Raw genomic sequence first — 19,769 nt, 5'->3', positions numbered from 1 at the left:
AGTGTTTTTCTTTGGGGCCCTTTGTGTGAAACCATACTTTCAGTATATAAAACATATTTGTAGTACAGAAACTTTTGGTACAGGAAGTAATTATAATTTTGTTCATTGATAAAGCACTGCAAAGTATAAATATGCATGTTTGTGTCCAATTCTCTGTGAACCAACTGATTTACAGCAAAAAAATATTTGACTGTACTTGTTTTTAGCTTATTATGCAAATTTAAAGCGGAGCTCCGGTCAAAAAAAAAAAAAAAATTAAAAGTCAGCAGCTACAGTGTAGCTGCTGACTTTTAATAAGGACACTTACCCGTCCTAGTCGCCAGCGTTGTCGGCCCGAGGCCTTTTTCTCGATACTGGCAGCTCCAGGCGCAGCCATCCATAGTAAGGGAAACATGCAGTGAAGCCGTTACGGCTTCACTGCCCGTTTCCTACTGCGCATGCGCGAGCAGCGCGGCGCTTTGTGAATGGACCGGCTGCTTTCTGGGATACACACAGTTCCCAGAATGCAGCGCGCCCCATTCACAAGAAGAAACAGAGTGTAGGAGGAGGAAGAGAATCGACTGCGGTGGATGAAGAGGCAGATTCAGCACTTCCGCATAGCAACAGCTATTTAGGGTAAGTAAAAAAAAAAAAAAATTTAATTTTTTTTTTTTTTTTTTTTTTTTTAGATTTTTGGCGAAAAGATTTTTTTCAGGGTGGATCTCCGCTTTAAGTGCTGTTTAGCTGGCAACAAAAAAATATTGGCACCTCATATTATTACTGTTTAATTGGGGACACTGAACAGAAGATAGTCAATGTGGTGTACAGTTTATGAGCCTGTTTTCCTGGCTTTCATGCTTATGTTAGGATTTCTATGGATACACACAGCTCAACTCAGTAGCGTTATTAAAAATTGATTTTAGTATCACTTTAAAGAAGGCACTGCAGTCTGCTCACATAGTTTGTAATAAAAACATCTTTGCCATTCTGAAGCTTCCCTCCAACCACTTTGCATATTATTTTATATAAACTGTGATTCTGTACTTGCCAAGTATGCTGCAGAAATCTCCCTCAACCAAGTCTGGCTGCATCCATTTTAACTGTGGGCAGCTGAAGCTGCTGCCTGTTTGCTGCCTGGATTTACACAGATACACACAGAGCCAGACAGCTTTGAAGCCCTGCAGCTCTGATTGGCCCTCTTATGACTCATCCCCCTCCCTTCCTGGCGAACTCTCACGAGAGTTAGAGAGAGAGCTGTGCATGATGTCATAAGTCTAGGCTTTTTAGCAGACAAGAAACAGGAAGTGGGCTGTATAAGGTTTTTCTAAGTTAAAACAACAAGGGCCGAAGATTTAATAAATGGAAAGTTGAAAAAATTACTGAAGGTCTGCTTTAAAAAAAAAAATGAATACAAGCAATACCTAATTTTGAGTTGGTATCAGCCTTTTTCAATCCACTGTAAAGCAGAGCTCGTTTGAGGGAGGGAGCAAATAAAACAACGAGCCAGTCAGCAGTGCTCCAGTTCTCATGTGCTAACAAGAGGCATTAGTCCATCAGTGTGCTACCTCTCCTGTCCTCCAGCCCTATGGGAAGGATAAGACCTGCAAAGATTATTTAAAGAAGAAATCCAGCCTAAGCTTGTTTGGCTGGGCTTCTCCTATGGGTTACAGGATTGCAATTCATTTTGCACTCCTGTGACCCATTTTCAGCTGGTTGAAATCCGCTCTCTGCTGACGTCACAGGAATCCATCCAGGCACTGTATCATCATGACAGTGGAAGTCAGGATCCGCCAGGTGCCTGGACTGACACCCATCTCAGGCTCTCAGCAAGCTGCTGAGAACCTGAGATGCCCACTCCCCGCCCTTCCACAGCTCAGTGCTCCAGTGAGCACGGAGGAGCAGAGAGATGTTGATTGGCAGTGAGCAGCTCTCTGCTCGGGGAGCTGTGAGAACCAAGCCATCGGCGATGTTCGATCGCACGGTTCTCAGTGTAGAGGTGCCGGGGGACAGATGCTGCTTCTACCTAGGTAAGTATGATGGGGGGATAAACCCAAACCCATACTTCTCTTTTAAAGGGGAGTTCCAGCCTTTTTTTTAGGTTTATAAAAAGTCAGCAGCTACAAAAAGTGTAGCTGCTGACTTTTAATAAACAGACACTTACCTGCTCCACGGTCCAGCGACGCAGCCGCCCGGAGCTCCACTCCCCTCCCCCTCTCCGGCCGGCGCCTCCATTCATAGTGTGGCCACCGCTTTAACTGCAGCAAAGAAAAATAGGATTTTTGTACTCACCATAAAATTCTTTAGAGTTCATTGGGGTACACAGGAAGTCTTTAACCTTAAAGGAGAAGTCCAGTCTAAGCTCGATAGGCTGGGCTTTTCCTACGGGTCAATTTGATTTGCACTCCTGTGACCCATTTTCTGCAGAGAGCGGTCTGAAGTCCGCTCTCTGCTGAGGTCACACAGATCCGTCCAGACACTGCGTCATCCCGACTCTGGAAGTCTGGATCCGCCAGGTGCCTGGACTGATGGGCGTCTCAGCCTCTCAGCGAGCCACTGAGAGGCTGAGACAGCCGCTCCTACCCCTCCACAGCTCAGCGCTCCAATGAGCATGGAGAAGCAGAACAGAAGAGATGCTGACTGACAGGCAGCAGCTCTCTGCCCAGGGAGCTGAGAGAACCGAGCCATCGGAGATGTTCGATGGCTCAGTTCTCAGTGCAGAGGTGGTGGGGGACAGATGCTGCATCAGTCCGATGCTGCATCCACCTAGGTAAGTATGAATATGGGGGGGGGGGGAATTCCCATACTTCTCTTTTAATGTTATACTGCCAACAACAAGAGGATTGGACACTGGCAAACAAAACAACTGTAGACCAGCCCAGGATAATCCCTCCTGTCACCAGCATGCACCAGTTTTATAGCAAAGCAGTACCAAGATCATAAGCACAAACAAATGTGTCTCTCAGTGGACTCCAAGAAAAGGATTTTACTGTGAGTAGAACAATTCTGTTTTCTTTCATGTCTGTTGAGGGACACATGAAGTTGCTAACCTTCCGGGCCTCCTAACAGCCCAACTAACGGTGGTCAAAATAGCAAACAATCACAAACAGAAAAGAAAAAAGGAAAACTGAGGACTGTCTGCACCTCAAAGAGCTGCCTGAGGGACCCAACACCCAAAGGTAGCATCAGGTGAGGCCAAAATGTCCACCTGGTAGAACTTAGAGAATGTGTGAACAGAAGACCAGGTGACCGCCTAACATGTTTGGGAAACAGTTGTTTATTAGCAAAAAGCCCAATACAGTGCACCTTATTGGAAAAGGTTAGATGATAGTGTTCCTGAGCCACGTAGAGATGGTGCAACAAGAAGCTGGTGCTCCCTTCTTGGCTCTATGCTGGATGTCAAAAAGAGAATCAATCTTCCTGAAAGAAGCAGTGGGTGAAAGAAAGACTATATCCATAACCACATCCAGAGGGAAATTACCTAATGGTGAACTGCAGCCAACAGAGGGACCGAAGAATGATATGCCCATTAGGGCGAATGGCAGAAACTACCTTAGTCAAGGCAAGGTCCTCGTGATAATTGTAAACAGGGTAAATAGAGAGGGTGAGTCTCCTTAAAGTGGATGTAAACCCCCAAAAAAATATTTATTTTTTTGATGTCACAATGTAGAGAATAAGATTTCCTATCATCTGTGCCCAGTCTTGCCACACAGTTAGTTAATCCAGCTCTGAGCAATCATCTTTTTATTGTTCAGTGAAATAAAACAGATAAAAACCAAAGTCCTTGCTTCGAGTGACAGGTTATTTACATATCTCGTGCACTAGCTTGCAGACATGCACAGCCTGTGTAAAAAGTGCACAATTCACATCCCACTCCTTTCCTCTCCCCTCCAGCTCTCCCAGGATTGGCTGCCTTTCCTGTGTTTTGACTAAATGTTTTCATAAAATGGGGTGTGATCCACAGTTCAGTGTGATGAGGAAATGCTCCAGTGAACAGCCATCAGAATATACATAGACAAGTAATTAGGGGAGATGTATTTAGTCCGAGCTTGAGTGATCTTCTTATTATTATTGTTATATTGCAGTGTGTGTGTGTCTGAGGTCACCTGATCACATATGCAACATTCCTATATTACCAGGATGTGTTATGTGGGGGAGGGGTGGATTTCTCACTTTTTATACTTACACCCAGTAAGGCTGAATGAACTTAGGGCTGGTTCACATTAGTGCGCTGTGCGAGATCGCAAGTGATTCGCACCGCACTGCTGTTCAGATCACATGCGATGTCTGTGCAATGCGATTTCAGCCATACAAACTGTATGGCTGAAATCGCATCTCATTTGGACCAAACACGCACAGGACCCTTTTTTTGGTCCACACCAGAATCGCATAGGTGTTCACACCCATGCGATCCGATTCATGTCCTGTCAGTTCGCAGTGCGATATGCGAGCTGAAATGGGGGTGTCATTACCATTGTATGACACTCCCCAGCGGTTTCGCATATGGCAGTGTGAACTGCTGTACGAGTCAGGTGCGATGTGGGAACCCGCAGTGGATTCGCAGGGTTCCCAAATCGCACCAGTGTGAACCGAGCCTTGGTGGGAGCAGTCAGGTGACATTTGTAGGCTGTATGCTTTGAGGTTTGGTTCACACTGATGCGATTCGGGAACCCTGCGAATCCACTGCGGGTTCCCACATCGCACCTGACTCGTACAGCAGTTCACACTGCCATATGCAAACTGCTGGAGTGTGTCATACAATGGTAATGACACCCCCATTTCAGCTCGCATATCGGGCTGCGAACTGACAGTTTGGACATGAATCGGATCGCATAGGTGTGAACACCCATGCGATTCTGGTGTAGACCAAAAAAAGGATCCTGTGCGTGTTTGGTCCGAATGTGATGCGATTTCAGCCATACAGTTTGTATGGCTGAAATCGCAACGCACAGACATCGCATGTGATCTGAACAGCAATGCGGTGCGAATGACAGGAATGTGGAGTGGACAGTGGTGGGTAGTACGTGCAGGATGGTGTCAGGATAGTGGACATTGTCAGATAATTTTTTTATTTTACAATGTAATATATTTTTTTTCCCAAAAAATTTTTTGGGACCAGTGGATTTGTTTGATTTTTATTCATTTCTACAATTATTTTTTTTTATTTTTTTTTTACTATTTATTTTTGTACTATTGATGGGAAAAAAACGTTGCCTTTAGTTATACACTTCCTGTGTCCCCTCATGGAGGATAAAGAAGGAAAGACTGCTCACATAGTAAACCATGATCATACGGTTTGAAACTGTAGCACACTTCAAAACGTGATATACAATAATATTTTTTTTATGTGCTGCATAAATTACAGGTTCCCCAATCTAGGAATTCTTCATGTCACAAAGAAAAAAGTGATTGAGATACTGGAAAGGCGTATGATTGACGCTTTTAAGAAGGGATACAACGCTGGTCTTTTGGTTCATCCTGAGTTAAATTACCAGTATTTGGGAGATAGGACACTCACTGGTGGGTAATATTTAATTAATATCTTATCATTTCTTTTATCATTTAATTTTTAATGTTGATGGGTGCATTTGTTTTTAATAATAAGTAGCAAAATTGTATTTTTCCTGCCTGTTTGTTTTAAGTGTGCCTGTCCTTTCTTTTCTGTGTCTGCTTTACCAATATTTCTCCCTTAATATGTTCGACTATTTTCCTGCCTTCTCTGTTTGCTTTCAAAATATCTTACCTATTGTAATACATCAATAACTGTACCTTCTATTAAGGAGTTTATGATGCTAGTCATACAACTTATCCTTATGTGCACATATTTTTATAAGCACAGCAACGTATTTTTGGCACTTCATCACATTTTTTATTGAACAAGCCCAGTTATTTTCAGTGGGCTCTCATCTGCACATCACAGGACCATAAAAAGACACTCTATTTATTTGTTCCAGAGCACAACAAAGCTCTGATTATAAGGTGCATTTTTTATTAACTAAATATGCACTTTGGGATACCACTGAAAGCTAAACTTCAGGGAACTAGAAAAACTTCCCTTGCAGTAGGGCTTTCCTCGCATTGCATTCTCACTCACAATGCACAACTGTTGGGCCTGCATTGTAAACAATGACTTCACAGCTGTGGCTGCCAGCCGCAGAGCCAAAGTAGGCTTTAGAGGACTAGTCGCATGGAAGGAGGAGCCTACAGAAGTGAGGGATAAGGTACCTAAAAAGTTTCTAAAAGCTGGCACTTTAGGTAAAAAGGAGCATTGCACCCTTGCAGTGTGGGGGGAGCCCTACTACAAGGGTAATTTTGTTCCTGTTGCCTAGAGTTCACCCTTAAAATGAATAAGCTTGCAACCTATAGTGCATACAAAGCGTATTGTACCATGGGTTTACATGCTTACTACAATGCACATAAAGGGGGTTATTTACTAAAGGCATATTCACTTTGCACTACAAGTGCAAACTACAAGTACAAAGTGGACTTGAAATTGCACTGAAAGCATTTTAGCTTGTACATGATTGGATGATAAAATCAGCAGAGCTTCCCCTCATTTCAGATCTACCCACAGATTTACAGCGACTGCAATTCCAAGTGCACTTTCAGTGCAATTTCAAGTGCACTTTACACTTGTAGTGCAAAGTGGATTTGCCTTTCGTAAATAACCCCCAAAGTGTCAGTTCACCTTATAGGTTATACTAACTGAAAAAGGATGTGTAACTTTTTTAGATATCCTGTTTACAAATGAGTAATTAATGTAGGTTTTGAAATTTTCTTATACAGTGAGGAAAATAAGTATTTGAACACCCTGCTATTTTGCAAGTTCTCCCACTTGGAAATCATGGAGGGGTCTGAAATTGTCATCATAGGTGCATGTCCACTGTGAGAGACATAATCAAAATGTTTTTTTCCAGAAATCACAATTTATGATTTTTTAACTATTTATTTGTATGATACAGCTGCAAATAAGTATTTGAACACCTGTCTATCAGCTAGAATTCTGACCCTCAAAGACCTGTTAGTCTGCCTTTAAAATGTCCACCTCCACTCCATTTATTATCCTAAATTAGATGCACCTGTTTGAGGTCATTAGCTGCATAAAGACACCTGTCCACCCCATACAATCAGTAAGAATCCAACTACTAACATGGCCAAGACCAAAGAGCTGTCCAAAGACACTAGAGACAAAATTGTACACCTCCACAAGGCTAGAAAGGGCTACGGGGAAATTGCCAAGCAGCTTGGTGAAAAAAGGTCCACTGTTGGAGCAATCATTAGAAAATGGAAGAAGCTAAACATGACTGTCAATCTCCCTCGGACTGGGGCTCCATGCAAAATCTCACCTCGTGGGGTCTCAATGATCCTAAGAAAGGTGAGAAACCAGCCCAGGACTACACGGGAGGAGCTGGTCAATGACCTGAAAAGAGCTGGGACCACCGTTTCCAAGGTTACTGTTGGTACTACACTAAGACGTCATGGTTTGAAATCATGCATGGCACGGAAGGTTCCCCTGCTTAAACCAGCACATGTCAAGGCCCGTCTTAAGTTTGCCAATGACCATTTGGATGATCCAGAGGAGTCATGGGAGAAAGTCATGTGGTCAGATGAGACCAAAATAGAACTTTTTGGTCATAATTCCACTAACCGTGTTTGGAGGAAGAAGAATGATGAGTACCATCCCAAGAACACCATCCCTACTGTGAAGCATGGGGGTGGTATCATCATGCTTTGGGGGTGTTTTTCTGCACATGGGACAGGGCGACTGCACTGTATTAAGGAGAGGATGACCGGGGTCATGTATTGCGAGATTTTGGGCAACAACCTCCTTCCCTCAGTTAGAGCTTTGAAGATGGGTTGAGGCTGGGTCTTCCAACATGACAATGACCCGGAGCACACAGCCAGGATAACCAAGGAGTGGCTCTGTAAGAAGCATATCAAGGTTCTGGCGTGGCCTAGCCAGTCTCCAGACCTAAACCCAATAGAGAATCTTTGGAGGGAGCTCAAACTCCGTGTTTCTCAGCGACAGCCCAGAAACCTGACTGATCTAGAGAAGATCTGTGTGGAGGAGTGGGCCAAAATCCCTCCTCCAGTGTGTGCAAACCTGGTGAAAAACTACAAGAAACGTTTGACCTCTGTAATTGCAAACAAAGGCTACTGTACCAAATATTAACATTGATTTTCTCAGGTGTTCAAATACTTATTTGCAGCTGTATCATACAAATAAATAGTTAAAAAAATCATACATTGTGATTTCTGGATTTTTTTTTTTTTGATTATGTCTCTCACAGTGGACATGCACCTACGATAACAATTTCAGACCCCTCCATGATTTCCAAGTGGGAGAACTTGCAAAATAGCAGGGTGTTCAAATACTTATTTTCATCACTGTATATGCATGTACATTATTTGCCAAATATTTCACAGCTGCCCAAAAGGTTTAGAGAGAAATTCTCAGCAAATGAGTGAGTCTGTAGTGTTAAGGCAGCTGTATTTAGCCCTCTTCTAGATCAGGCTCCTCCTCGCCTCCATGATATCTTAAAACTACGGATGAGCAAAATTAGGAGCTATTTCTATAAAATGTTTGTGAAAATCTGTAGTTGTGTGCAAAATCTAATTTTGGAAAACTGCTTTGGAGTCCGTTTGGAAGATAAATAAAGGTTATTGTTAAGTGTAAAATGGGATTTAAATGGTTCCTGAGGGGTTATGGAAGTTTCTCTCAACTACCCTAGACCTTTTCTTGTGCCAAAAAACAGCTTCTTTATGGTGTTTTTTCACAGAAATTTACAAAAGTGAAAATAACTAAATGTGGCAGTACCCAACTAACGATCAAAGAGGAAAAAAAATTCTCTTTGTTTAAGCAAATTTCACAGCAGCTCAGTGAGCAAAATTTAAACTTTGGCAAAATCTTACCAACAGCTGCAAAATTTATGCTGAAAAATCACTTCACACATTGCTGCTTTTTGGCCCCGTTCACACCACCCATAGCAAAAACCTGCGTTTCTGCTTGCAAATTTTTTTTATCAAAGAGAGAGGCGCTGTGGGCCTTTTGTAGTAATTTTAGAATTGCAGTGATTCTAAACGTGATTCCAAATCACCCATATGTGAACGGGTCCTTTTAGAAAGCCACTCCTTTTTCCTACAGTCCCCAAGTTACCTGAACAAGCCTGTAGTCCTACTCAGAAGTACTCTGAAGGCTAACTTTCAGTTGATAAAAGTTGATAAAATTTTAAGCGGAAAATAAACTGTATCTGAATACCACAAACTGAAAGTGTGGTTAAATTAGTTTTTAATATTCAAAGCAAACTCACCCATTCTTACTTGTCTTCATGCTTTATTTTGTTGGGAAATCACTTTGAAAAACACCCTTCTAGCCATGGCAATCTTGAGTAAGTGCTGATGACTCACTTAGCATTTACCTGTTGGAATCCATCTGCCCTTAGGCTAGGTATGCAGGCAGGAGGTTGTGGTTACCTGAGAAGGCTTCTCCTCACCTGCAGTGTAATGGAGCATCATGGGAAATGTAGTTCCAAAACATCTGGGGTGCCGAAGTTCATCATCACTGCTAGGCCAAAAAATAGCGAGAGAAAGGCAAAAAGGTTTAAACAAGTGAATATAGTATAGTTTCCAATCTATTTACTAATGCTAGCAGCTTAAGGATTAAAAATAGTTAATGCTGATTGAGCGATTTTAGTTTCAGTTTAAGTAAATCGAGTAGGCTTTTCTAGCATAGTTGCACCATTTCAAATAGATTTTTCCTTTATCATAAACAGGTAACCCTTCTCCCTCCCCAAAAAGCAGTTTGGCAAAGCGGTATTGTTGCCCATAAGAATTGGGGCATTCTACTGCTATCAGATTGTCTCTAAAAAAAATTGTCTCACGAATGTGTTCTAGAATTTAGCTAGAAATAATGGTACTGTATGACAGTACCAGTCATACAGTAGTAAAGAAAAGGGTTCCATAATCCCATGTCCTGAAATGTGTAATTAGTCTCCAAACACTTCTCTTGTATGCTTTCTCCGGGTCAGTGACTAAGACTAACCTTTCCAAACAAGGCATTGTGAGTTTACAATTTTTTTCTATCCTAACAGGTTTCCTATATCCAGAGTTTGCATGGACAAATCTATTAAAGATTGTACATTTACAAATGTAATTTTTGTGTTGTAGAGCGAGAAAAAGAGATTATTCGTCAAGCAGCTTATCAGCAATCGAAAGACATAGACCTGAGCGTGGTACGACTTATGTTCACTGCTTTCCTACCTGATAGCAATGGAAGCTTCACAAGAAGATTGGAACCTGTTATATCAGTCCCTATCTATGATAGCAGTAAGCATATTCCTAAAATATAACAACATTCTGTGAGCAAACCTAAAGGCCCCAACTACCATCTTTTTTTAAGTGACCTCACGTATTTTACTATGCTAAACATACCCCCATTGACATGATTTAAATTGGTTCTAAAGCCTTAAGGTTTTTTACCTTAAAGGGGTTGTAAAGGTACAATTTTTTTTTCCCTAAATAGCTTCCTTTACCTTAGTGCAATCCTCCTTCACTTACCTCATCCTTCGATTTTGCTTTTAAATGTACTTATTTCTTCTGAGAAGTCCTCACTTCCTGTTCTTCTGTCTGTCACTACACACAGTAATGCAAGACTTTCTCCCTGGTGTGGAGTGTCGTGCTCGCCCCCTCCCTTGGACTACAGGAGAGTCAGGAGGCCCACTAACACAGGAGAGTCAGGACGCCCTCTATCTGCAACGTAGAGAGCGTCCTGACTATCCTGTAGTCCAAGGGAGGGGGCGAGCACGACACTCCACACCAGGGAGAAAGCCTTGCATTACGGTGTGTAGTTACAGACAGAAGAACAGGAAGTGAGGATTTCTCAGAAGAAATAAGGGCATTTAAAAGCAAAATGGAAGGATGAGGTAAGTGAAGGAGGACTGCACTAAAGTAAAGGAAGCTATTTAGGAAAAAAAATTGTACCTTTACAACCCCTTTAATGCAGTCTAAAAAAAAGTTATAAGCTGTTTATTTTGCCAGAATCAATCATGCATTAAAACAAAATCAGTTTAGTGTATTATTGTTCTATATATATATATGTACTTTATTGATGCCATCTGCCTGAATGAGTTGAATGAGTACTTTTTATCTGTAATTTTTTACATGTTGCTCCTTTTTTTGCAGAAGCTCCAAATGCTTCTAATTTGAAAATTGTGAGAATGGATAGGACCTCTGGCTGTGTGACGGGAGGTGAAGAGATTTATCTTCTATGTGACAAAGTTCAAAAGGGTATGTAGAACTTTGTGATTCATATAGTACCCATTCCTCTTGGTTATTTATTACTAAATAATGTAGATATTCAATTGAAATCTTTTTTTTTATATAATTTTTTTATACTTGAGTTTACTGTCCCTGATCTAGAAATTTGAATAAATAGATGCACACTAGCCCAACATAACAGCTTCTTTGAATATAACAACATTTTCCATATCTTATGGTTATAGCTAAAATATGCAGGTTCTCAATAAAATGACCGTTTACACTTTTATGGCAGGCGGTGCATACAGTAAAGTACCGGTAATTATGATTAGCATCCTAATTCTAGATTGTAAGCTCAAACGAGCAGGGCCCTCTGATTCCTCCTGTATTGTAATTGTACTGTCTGCCCCAATGTTGTAAAGCGCTGCGAAAACTGTTGGCACTATATAAATCATGTATAATAGTAATAATACAATCACCAAATATATTAGAGATGGATCATACTTAATTACATGGCAATTCTTAGAATTCAGCTTTTCAATAATCTTGTAGACTAATGCTGCAAAAGCTGTTTTATGCACTCCAACTCTTAGTTATATGGCCTCATATTGTTGTAAAGCTAATGAGATTTATTTTATTTTTTTTGTTTTTACCTGATACATTAGTAGTTTGTCTGTTGTAGATGACATTCAAATACGTTTTTATGAAGAAGATGAGAATGGCCATATTTGGGAAGGATTTGGGGACTTTTCACCTACAGATGTTCACAGGCAGGTATGTACTATTTTAGAGCTAAAGAAAGCAATACATATCAGTTCAGATCTTTGATGGAAATTAATGCTTTAAGCCTCGTACACACGACCGAGTTTCTCGGCAAAAACCAGCAAGAAACTTGCTGGGATTTTTTTTTTGCCCAGGAAACCGGTCGTGTGTACATTTTTCGACGAGGAAACTGTCGAGGATCCCGTCGAGCCAAAAAGAGAGCATGTCTTCTTTTTCCTCGACAGGAATGGAGAAACTTGCCTTGTCGAGTTCCTCGACAGCCTAACAAGGAACTCGACGAGGAAAACGATGTGTTTCGCCCGTCGAGTTCCTCGGTCGTGTGTACGAGGCTTTAGTGGCTTTATAAGTCGCAACACTCTGTTATATAGCATATGATGAAAGTTTTTCAGAGTCTAGTGTATGTACAGCCAAACATTTTTCCTTAGTTTTTAATAAAGTGGTGAAGGGTTTGAACCCCTGTCAGTTTTTTTACCGCAGTTCTGGGCCTGTGATAAGCCATGGTTGTGATTTCACCATCTCTGCCAGAGTGCATTGGCAGATCAGTGTCCTCTCTGCAGAATACAATGCAATTAAGAAATTCAGCTTAGTCCATGATTCAGTCAATAAGTGAATAATAAAGAACCATAAGAATTATGAGGTCACTCCTTTTCCTTTGGGCATGCTTATGTGTTAAATTGAATGCAGTGGGCAAAGCAGTAGATCTCTGCTTGGCTTGTAGCACTGCCCTTCTCTCTCCAGTGTCACTGATGCTATGTGGGGAATGGCAGGAGGCTAAAATAAAGATAGATTCAGGTATTTATGAGAGTTATATATGAAATAAATGTGATCATTTTTAAATGATTATATAACTGGATGAAATTGTGTTGTTTTTTTTTTACATCAGTCAATTATTGTCAATAATTCAGTTGAAGAACATTGACAGATAAAAGCTAAAACCTTACAATAATAATTTTTTTTGTCTCCTTTAGTTTGCCATTGTATTTAAAACTCCTAAATACAGAGATCCCAATATTTTAAAACCTGTTTCTGTGTTTGTTCAACTCCGGAGAAAGTCAGATTTTGAGACCAGTGAGCCCAAACCATTTCTGTATTATCCAGAAATTAAAGGTAAGAAACTGTAAAGACAACATCTACTATCAAGTATTCATTGCTAAACCTGATTGCATATGCCGTCTTGAAATGCTGATATAAAGCAAATGTAGTGGGGGGATAGGTGTCAGAGGCTTTAACTAATCAGTTTTCTCATGTCATTTGTGATCCTATCTCTATATAAAGTGTGACTCAGTCATTAAGCATGCTCAGTAAAACTGCCATTGACCATTTTTCCCTTACTACATTTGTAGACTGTTTGCAGGATTATGTCGGTAACTTAAAGTGGTTCTAAAGGCTTAAGGGGCCAGATTCAGGTAGAATAGCGGCGGCGTAACGTATCGCATTTACGTTACACCGCCGCAAGTTTTACGGGCAAGTGCTTGATTCACAAAGCACTTGCCTGTAAAGTTGCGGCGGCGTAGCGTAAATCCCTCCGGCGCAAGCCCGTCTAATTCAAATGGGTCGTGGATCATTTAAATTAGGCGCGTTCCCACGCCGAACGTACTGCGCATGCTCCGTTTTGAAATTTCCTGCCGTGCTTTGCGCGAAATGACGTCGCACCGACGTAATTTTTTGAACGTCGACATGAGTTACGTCCTTTCCTATTCACGGACGACTTACGCAAAAAAAAAAAAAAAATTTGACGCGGGAACGACGGCCATACTTTAACATGGCAAGTCTAAAGATAGGCCAAGAAATAGCAGCTTTAACTATACGCCGGGAAAAGCCGACTAGCGACGACGTAAGAGAATGCGACGGCCGCGCGTACCTTTGTGAATCCCTGTAAAAAGCTAATTAGCATACCCAGCGCGGAAAACGACGCAAACTCTACCCAGCGGGCGCCGAAGTATTACACCTACGATCCGAAGGCGTACGAAGCCGTACGCCTGTCGGATCGAAGCCAGAAGCCGTCATATCTTGGTTTGAGGATTCAAACTAAAGATATGACGCGGTAAATTTGAAAATACGCCGGAGTATCAGTAGATACTCTGGCGTATTTCTTCTGTGAATCTGGCCCACGGTGTTTTACCTTCATGCAGTTTATGCTAAATATGCTTCATGCACTTTTACTAACACAAAATCAGCAAAAGCAGCCCCAAGGGTGGCGCCATCCGAATGGAACTTCCCCTTTATAGTGGCGACGTACGTTATGTAAGTCACCGCGCTTTTCATGATCGTGCTTGACAAGAATCACGTCGAAAAAAACATTGTTTTTTCTAGACCATTAAAAATGGTCGTGTGTACGCGGCATAAGCCTTTTTCTGACATTTGTTGCTTACAAGTTAAAATCAGTATTTTTTGCTAGAAAATTACTTAGAACCCCCAAACATTATATATATATATATATATATATATATTTTTTTTTTTTTTTTTTTTGCATAGACCCTAGAGAATAAAATGGTGGTTGTTACAATATAATGGGCCTGATTTACTATGCTCTGTGCGCTGCGCTGGTTCATGCATTAATTAGTACTCCGGGTGGAGGCTTAATTGGGCGCATGAACCAGCGTAGCAGCCGGCGCATTGAAAGTAATATGTAAAGCCGCGACAAACTCCCTATAGAAGTCTATGGGAGAAATCAAAAGTGTTCATTTTAAAGGCTAATCTGCTAGTTTTGTCCTAAAAAGTGTTTGGGGACCTCAGTCCTGCCCCAGGGAACATGTATCAATGTTTTTTTTATTTTTTAAAACGGCTGTTTTTTCGGGAGCAGTGAAATTAATAATTCTTAAAGTGAAACAATAAAAGTGAAATATTCCTTTAAATTTCGTACCTGGGGGGGTGTAATGTCAGCATGTGAAATAGCGCATTTTTCCCGCACTTAGAACTGCCCCTGCACAACATGACATTCAGAAGGAAAAAAGTCATTTAAAAATTCACACGCGGCTATAATGAATTGTCGGCTCTGACAATTCTAAAGGGATTCATTCATAAAACAAACAAAAAAATGTGTAGGGGTTCCCCCAAATTAAATTACCAGGCCCTTCAGGTCTGGAATGGATATTAAGGGGAACCCCGCCGTAAAAAAAAAAAAAAAAAAGACGTGCGGTTCCCGGCAAATATCCATTCCAGGCCCTTCAGGTCTGGTGTGGATTTTAAGGGGAACTCCACCCCAAATTGAAAAAAAAAATGGCGTGGAGTCCCCCTAAAAATCCACACCAGACCCTTATCCGAGCACGTTGACCTGGCCGGCCGCAGAAAAGAGGGGGGGACAGAGTGCGGCCCCCCCCTCTCCTGAACCGCACCAGGCCACATGCCCTCAACATGGGGAGGATGTCCCCATGTTGACGGGGACAAGGGCCTCATCCCCACAACCCTTGCCCGGTGGTTGTGGGGGTCTGCGGGCGGGGGGCTTATCAGAATCTGGAAGACCCCTTTAACAAAGGGGACCCCCAGATCCTGGCCCCCCCCTATGTGAAATGGTAATGGGGTACATTGTACCTCTACCATTTCACCCCAAAAAAAATGTCAAAGTGTTAAAAATGACAGTAGCCGGTTTTTGACAAATCTTTTAATAAAATCTTCTTTTCTTCTTTCCTTCGGGTTTCTTCCGCTGCTTCTTTCTTGGGTCTTCTCGTCCACATCTTGCCCGACGTGTTCTTCTATCTTCTCCGTCCGTCCTTCAGCCTTCTGGTCCCGCATCTTGCCCGACGTCTTCTCCTGTCTTCTTCTCCGTCCGTCCGCCAGCCTCCTCGTCCGCATCTTGTGTCTTCTCCGGTCTTCTTCTCGGTCCGCCAGCCTTCTCGTCCACATCTCTTTCTTCCCTGGACCCAGCGTTTGAATTTGATTTGTAAGCCGTGTTGCGCTCCTGGGACCCGCCCCCCTCTGACGCCACAAGTAAACTCCTTAGAAGGTCATGTGCGTCAGAGGGGGGCGGGGTCACAGAGCGTCACACAGCGGGGGAATTCAATTTCAAGCGCGCCGCCCGGAGAAGAAGTTCCCGCCGTGTCACACTCATGTGACCCCGCCCCCCTCTGACGCACATATGCCACACGCGGACTTTCATATGAGTTTACTTGTGGCGTCAGAGGGGGGCGGGTCCCAGGAGCGGGAACACGGCGGCCAAATCAAATTCAAACGCTGGGTCCGGGGAAGAAAAATATGTGGACGAGGAGGCTGGCGGACGGACGGAGAAGAAGACAGGAGAAGACGTCGGGCAAGATGCGGGACCAGAAGGCTGAAGGACGGACGGAGAAGATAGAAGAACACGTCGGGCAAGATGTGGACGAGAAGACCCAAGAAAGAAGCAGCGGAAGAAACCCGAAGGAAAGAAGAAAAGAAGATTTTATTAAAAGATTTGTCAAAAACCGGCTACTGTCATTTTTAACACTTTTGACATTTTTTTGGGGGTGAAATGGTAGAGGTACAATGTACCCCATTACCATTTCACATAGGGGGGGGGCCAGGATCTGGGGGTCCCCTTTGTTAAAGGGGTCTTCCAGATTCTGATAAGCCCCCCACCCGCAGACCCCCACAACCACCGGGCAAGGGTTGTGGGGATGAGGCCCTTGTCCCCATCAACATGGGGACATCCTCCCCATGTTGAGGGCATGTGGCCTGGTGCGGTTCAGGAGAGGGGGGGGGCCGCACTCTGTCCCCCCCTCTTTTCTGCAGCCGGCCAGGTCAACGTGCTCGGATAAGGGTCTGGTGTGGATTTTTAGGGGGACTCCACGCCATTTTTTTTTTCAATTTGGGGTGGAGTTCCCCTTAAAATCCACACCAGACCTGAAGGGTCTGGTATGGATATTTGGGGGGACCCCACGCCATTTTTTGGGGGGGTTTTACGGCGGGGTTCCCCTTAATATCCATTCCAGACCTGAAGGGCCTGGTAATTTAATTTGGAGGGACCCCCATTTTTTTTTTTTTTTTTTTTATTATTTTTAATGAGCAATGACTGTATTCTTTATAGCCATGAGTACTTTAAACTTCCTTTTTTTTGTTTCACTTCAGAAATGACATCTTGTACAGGGACAGTTCTAAGCACGGGAAACATGCGTGTACCCCCCTCCCCCCTGTATGAAATTTAAAGGAATATTTCACTTTTATTATTTCACTTTAACCACTTCCATACCGCGCCTATTCTGGCACTTCTCTCCTTCATGTAAAAATTATATTTTGTTCCTGGGAAATTAATCAGGACCCCCAAACATTATATATAATTTTTTAGCAGACACCCTAGGGAATAAAGTTAGCGGTCATTTTTTATTTGATTTCCAACGGTATTTGCGCAATCATTTTTCTAACACCTTTTTTTTGGCCCAAAAAAAAAACACGGTTCATGAATTAAAAAAAAAAAAAACAGTAAAGTTAGCCCAATTTTTAGGGATAATGTTAAAGATGATGTTACACCGAGTAAATAGATACCTAACTTGTCACGCTTTAATATTGTACACACTCATGGAATGGCGCCAAACTTCGGGACATAAAAATATCCATAGGCGATGGTTGTTTTTTTTTTTTTACAGGTGACCAGTTCAGAGTTACAGAGGAGGTCTAGGGCTAGAATTATTGCTCTCGCTCTAACGCACGCGTCAATACCTCACATGTGTGGTTTGAATGGTGTTTACATATGTGGGCGGGACTTACATGCATATTTGCTTCTGAGTGCGAGCTTCTAGGGACAGGGGCCTTATTTTATTTTTTTGTTTGTTTTTTTTACCTCATATTTTTATTCTTGCACTTTTTTGACACTTTTTTTGATTTGGATCACTTTTCTTCCTATTACAAGGAATGTAAACATCCCTTGTAATAGGACTAGTGTGTGACAGGTCCTCTTTATGGAGAGAGGCGGGGTCAATAAGGCTGGAAAGCATGGTATTGAAAAAAAAAATAAAAGATCTCATGCTTTCAGCTGCAATCATGTTCGTTCAGCACAGTGGTGTAGTGCATAGCACTTTGACCTAGCAGCAAAAGAGTCGTTGGTTCGAATCCCGCCCGTGACAGCATCTGCATGGAGTTTGCATGTTCTCCCTGTGCCTGCGTGGGTTTCCTCCCACAATATAAAAACACGCTGTAAATCGGATCCGGTCTAAATAAGCCCTAATATGCAGTAGTATATTTAGGTTTTGTTCTGCCCTAGGCCTGACTACATATCTGCACCTCCTAATAGAAAAATGACCCACCCCTTCCTGTCAAGGTCACACCCTGTTTTTGTATGACCCGCCCAGGAATTTTCAGGGGACCCACACACTAGTTCTGGGGGGGCACTGGATTCCCTTAACCACTTCCATACCAGGCACTTACGAACCTTCCCGCCCAAGCAAATTTTCAGCTTTCAACACTGTCGCACTTTGAATGGCAATTGCGCGGTCATACAACACTGTACCCAAACAAAATTGGCGTCCTTTTTCCCCCACAAATAGAGCTTTCTTTTGTTGGTATTTGATCACCTCTGCGATGTTTTTTTTTGCGCAACAACTAAAAAAAGACTGCAAATTTTGAAACAAAAAAAGTTTTTATTTTTTTAGGTTAATTTTTTGGTAAACTAGTTTTTCTCTTTCAATTACGGGCACTGATATGGCGGCACTGATGGGCACCGATGAGATGGCACTGATGGACATCGATGAGGTAGTACTGACGGGCACAGATGAGGTGGCATTGATTGGCGGCGCTGGTATGCGGCACTGATGGGCACTCATAGGCGGCACTGATGGGCACTCATGGGCGGCACAGATGGGCACTCATGGGTGGCACTTATGGGTGGCACAGGTGGGCACTGATAGGTGGGCACTGTGCATGGATGGGCACTGTGGGGTGGCACTGATGGACACTGTGGGGTGGCACTGATTTTCCCAGGTTGCCAGTCAGTGCCCATTTGTGGGCACTGATTGGCATCTTTTTTCTTTTTTTTAATGCTTTTTTTTTTTTTTTTTCCATATTTTTTTTTTGGCCTGGCGGTCCAGTGTGGTGATCCGAGGGGGGGCTACGCTGATAAACAATCAGCGCGAACGCCCCCTGTCAGGAGAGCCGCCGATCGGCTCTCCTATACTCGCGTCTGTCAGACGCGAGTGAGGTAGAGCCATCGATGGCTCTTCCTGTTTACATCGTGATCAGCCGTGATTGGACACGGCTGATCACGTGGTAAAGAGTCTCCGTCTCCGTGAGAGACTCTTTACCGAGATCGGAGATGCAGGGTGTCAGACTGACACCCCGCATCACCGATCGCCGCGCTGCGTGCCCCCACAGGCGTGCGCGGCATGAAATCCTGCAGGACGTCCTGTCAGGATTGTGTAACCACTTCCCGGACGTAAATCGGCCATGGGCTGGGCGGGAAGTGGTTAATTTGCATAGTTTTTCTCTCACTTCCTGTTTGGCTATGGGGCAGGAAGTGAAGGCAAATCTCCCCAATTGGACACAGATAATAAAAAATAAACTGACAGGGCCTATAACCCTCCCTCACTCTATCCAAAATTAAAGAAAATAAAACTTGTTGATTATAGTTCTTGTCAGGGGCGGACTGACCATTGAGTCACTCGGGCACTGCCCGAGGGCCCCATGCCACTAGGGGGCCCCATCCGGGTTGCCAGGCTCAGTAAAACCAGGGACAGTATGTAAAAATCTGTGTTTTTTTTAGATCTGTCCCTGATATGTCCGAAAATGACATGCTTTTAATGTGAATATCCCAAGATTTTAGCTGCCCGCCTCTGCACTACCTCCTGGCGTGG

At 42.9% G+C, this 19,769-nt stretch overlaps 1 protein-coding gene across 5 annotated transcripts in view; it reads left to right on the top strand.

The window, feature by feature from the left end:
• The window catches only part of NFKB1 (nuclear factor kappa B subunit 1), a 175,527-nt gene that overhangs the window by 92,031 nt on the left and 63,727 nt on the right, over positions 1-19,769 (top strand). For all 5 annotated transcript variants that reach the window (XM_040329914.1, XM_040329919.1, XM_040329905.1 and 2 more), the window contains exons 7-11: positions 5,342-5,496; positions 10,144-10,302; positions 11,158-11,262; positions 11,915-12,006; positions 12,984-13,122. In XM_040329914.1, coding sequence (XP_040185848.1) covers positions 5,342-5,496; positions 10,144-10,302; positions 11,158-11,262; positions 11,915-12,006; positions 12,984-13,122 — 650 coding nt within the window. The remainder of the gene's footprint in view (positions 1-5,341; positions 5,497-10,143; positions 10,303-11,157; positions 11,263-11,914; positions 12,007-12,983; positions 13,123-19,769) is intronic.

This window comes from Rana temporaria, chromosome 1 (assembly GCF_905171775.1).
Source record: "Rana temporaria chromosome 1, aRanTem1.1, whole genome shotgun sequence".
Classification (NCBI taxonomy): Eukaryota; Metazoa; Chordata; class Amphibia; order Anura; family Ranidae; genus Rana; species Rana temporaria.
The sequence above is the reverse complement of the archived record's forward strand: the minus strand, read 5'-3'. Positions and strand labels throughout refer to the sequence as shown.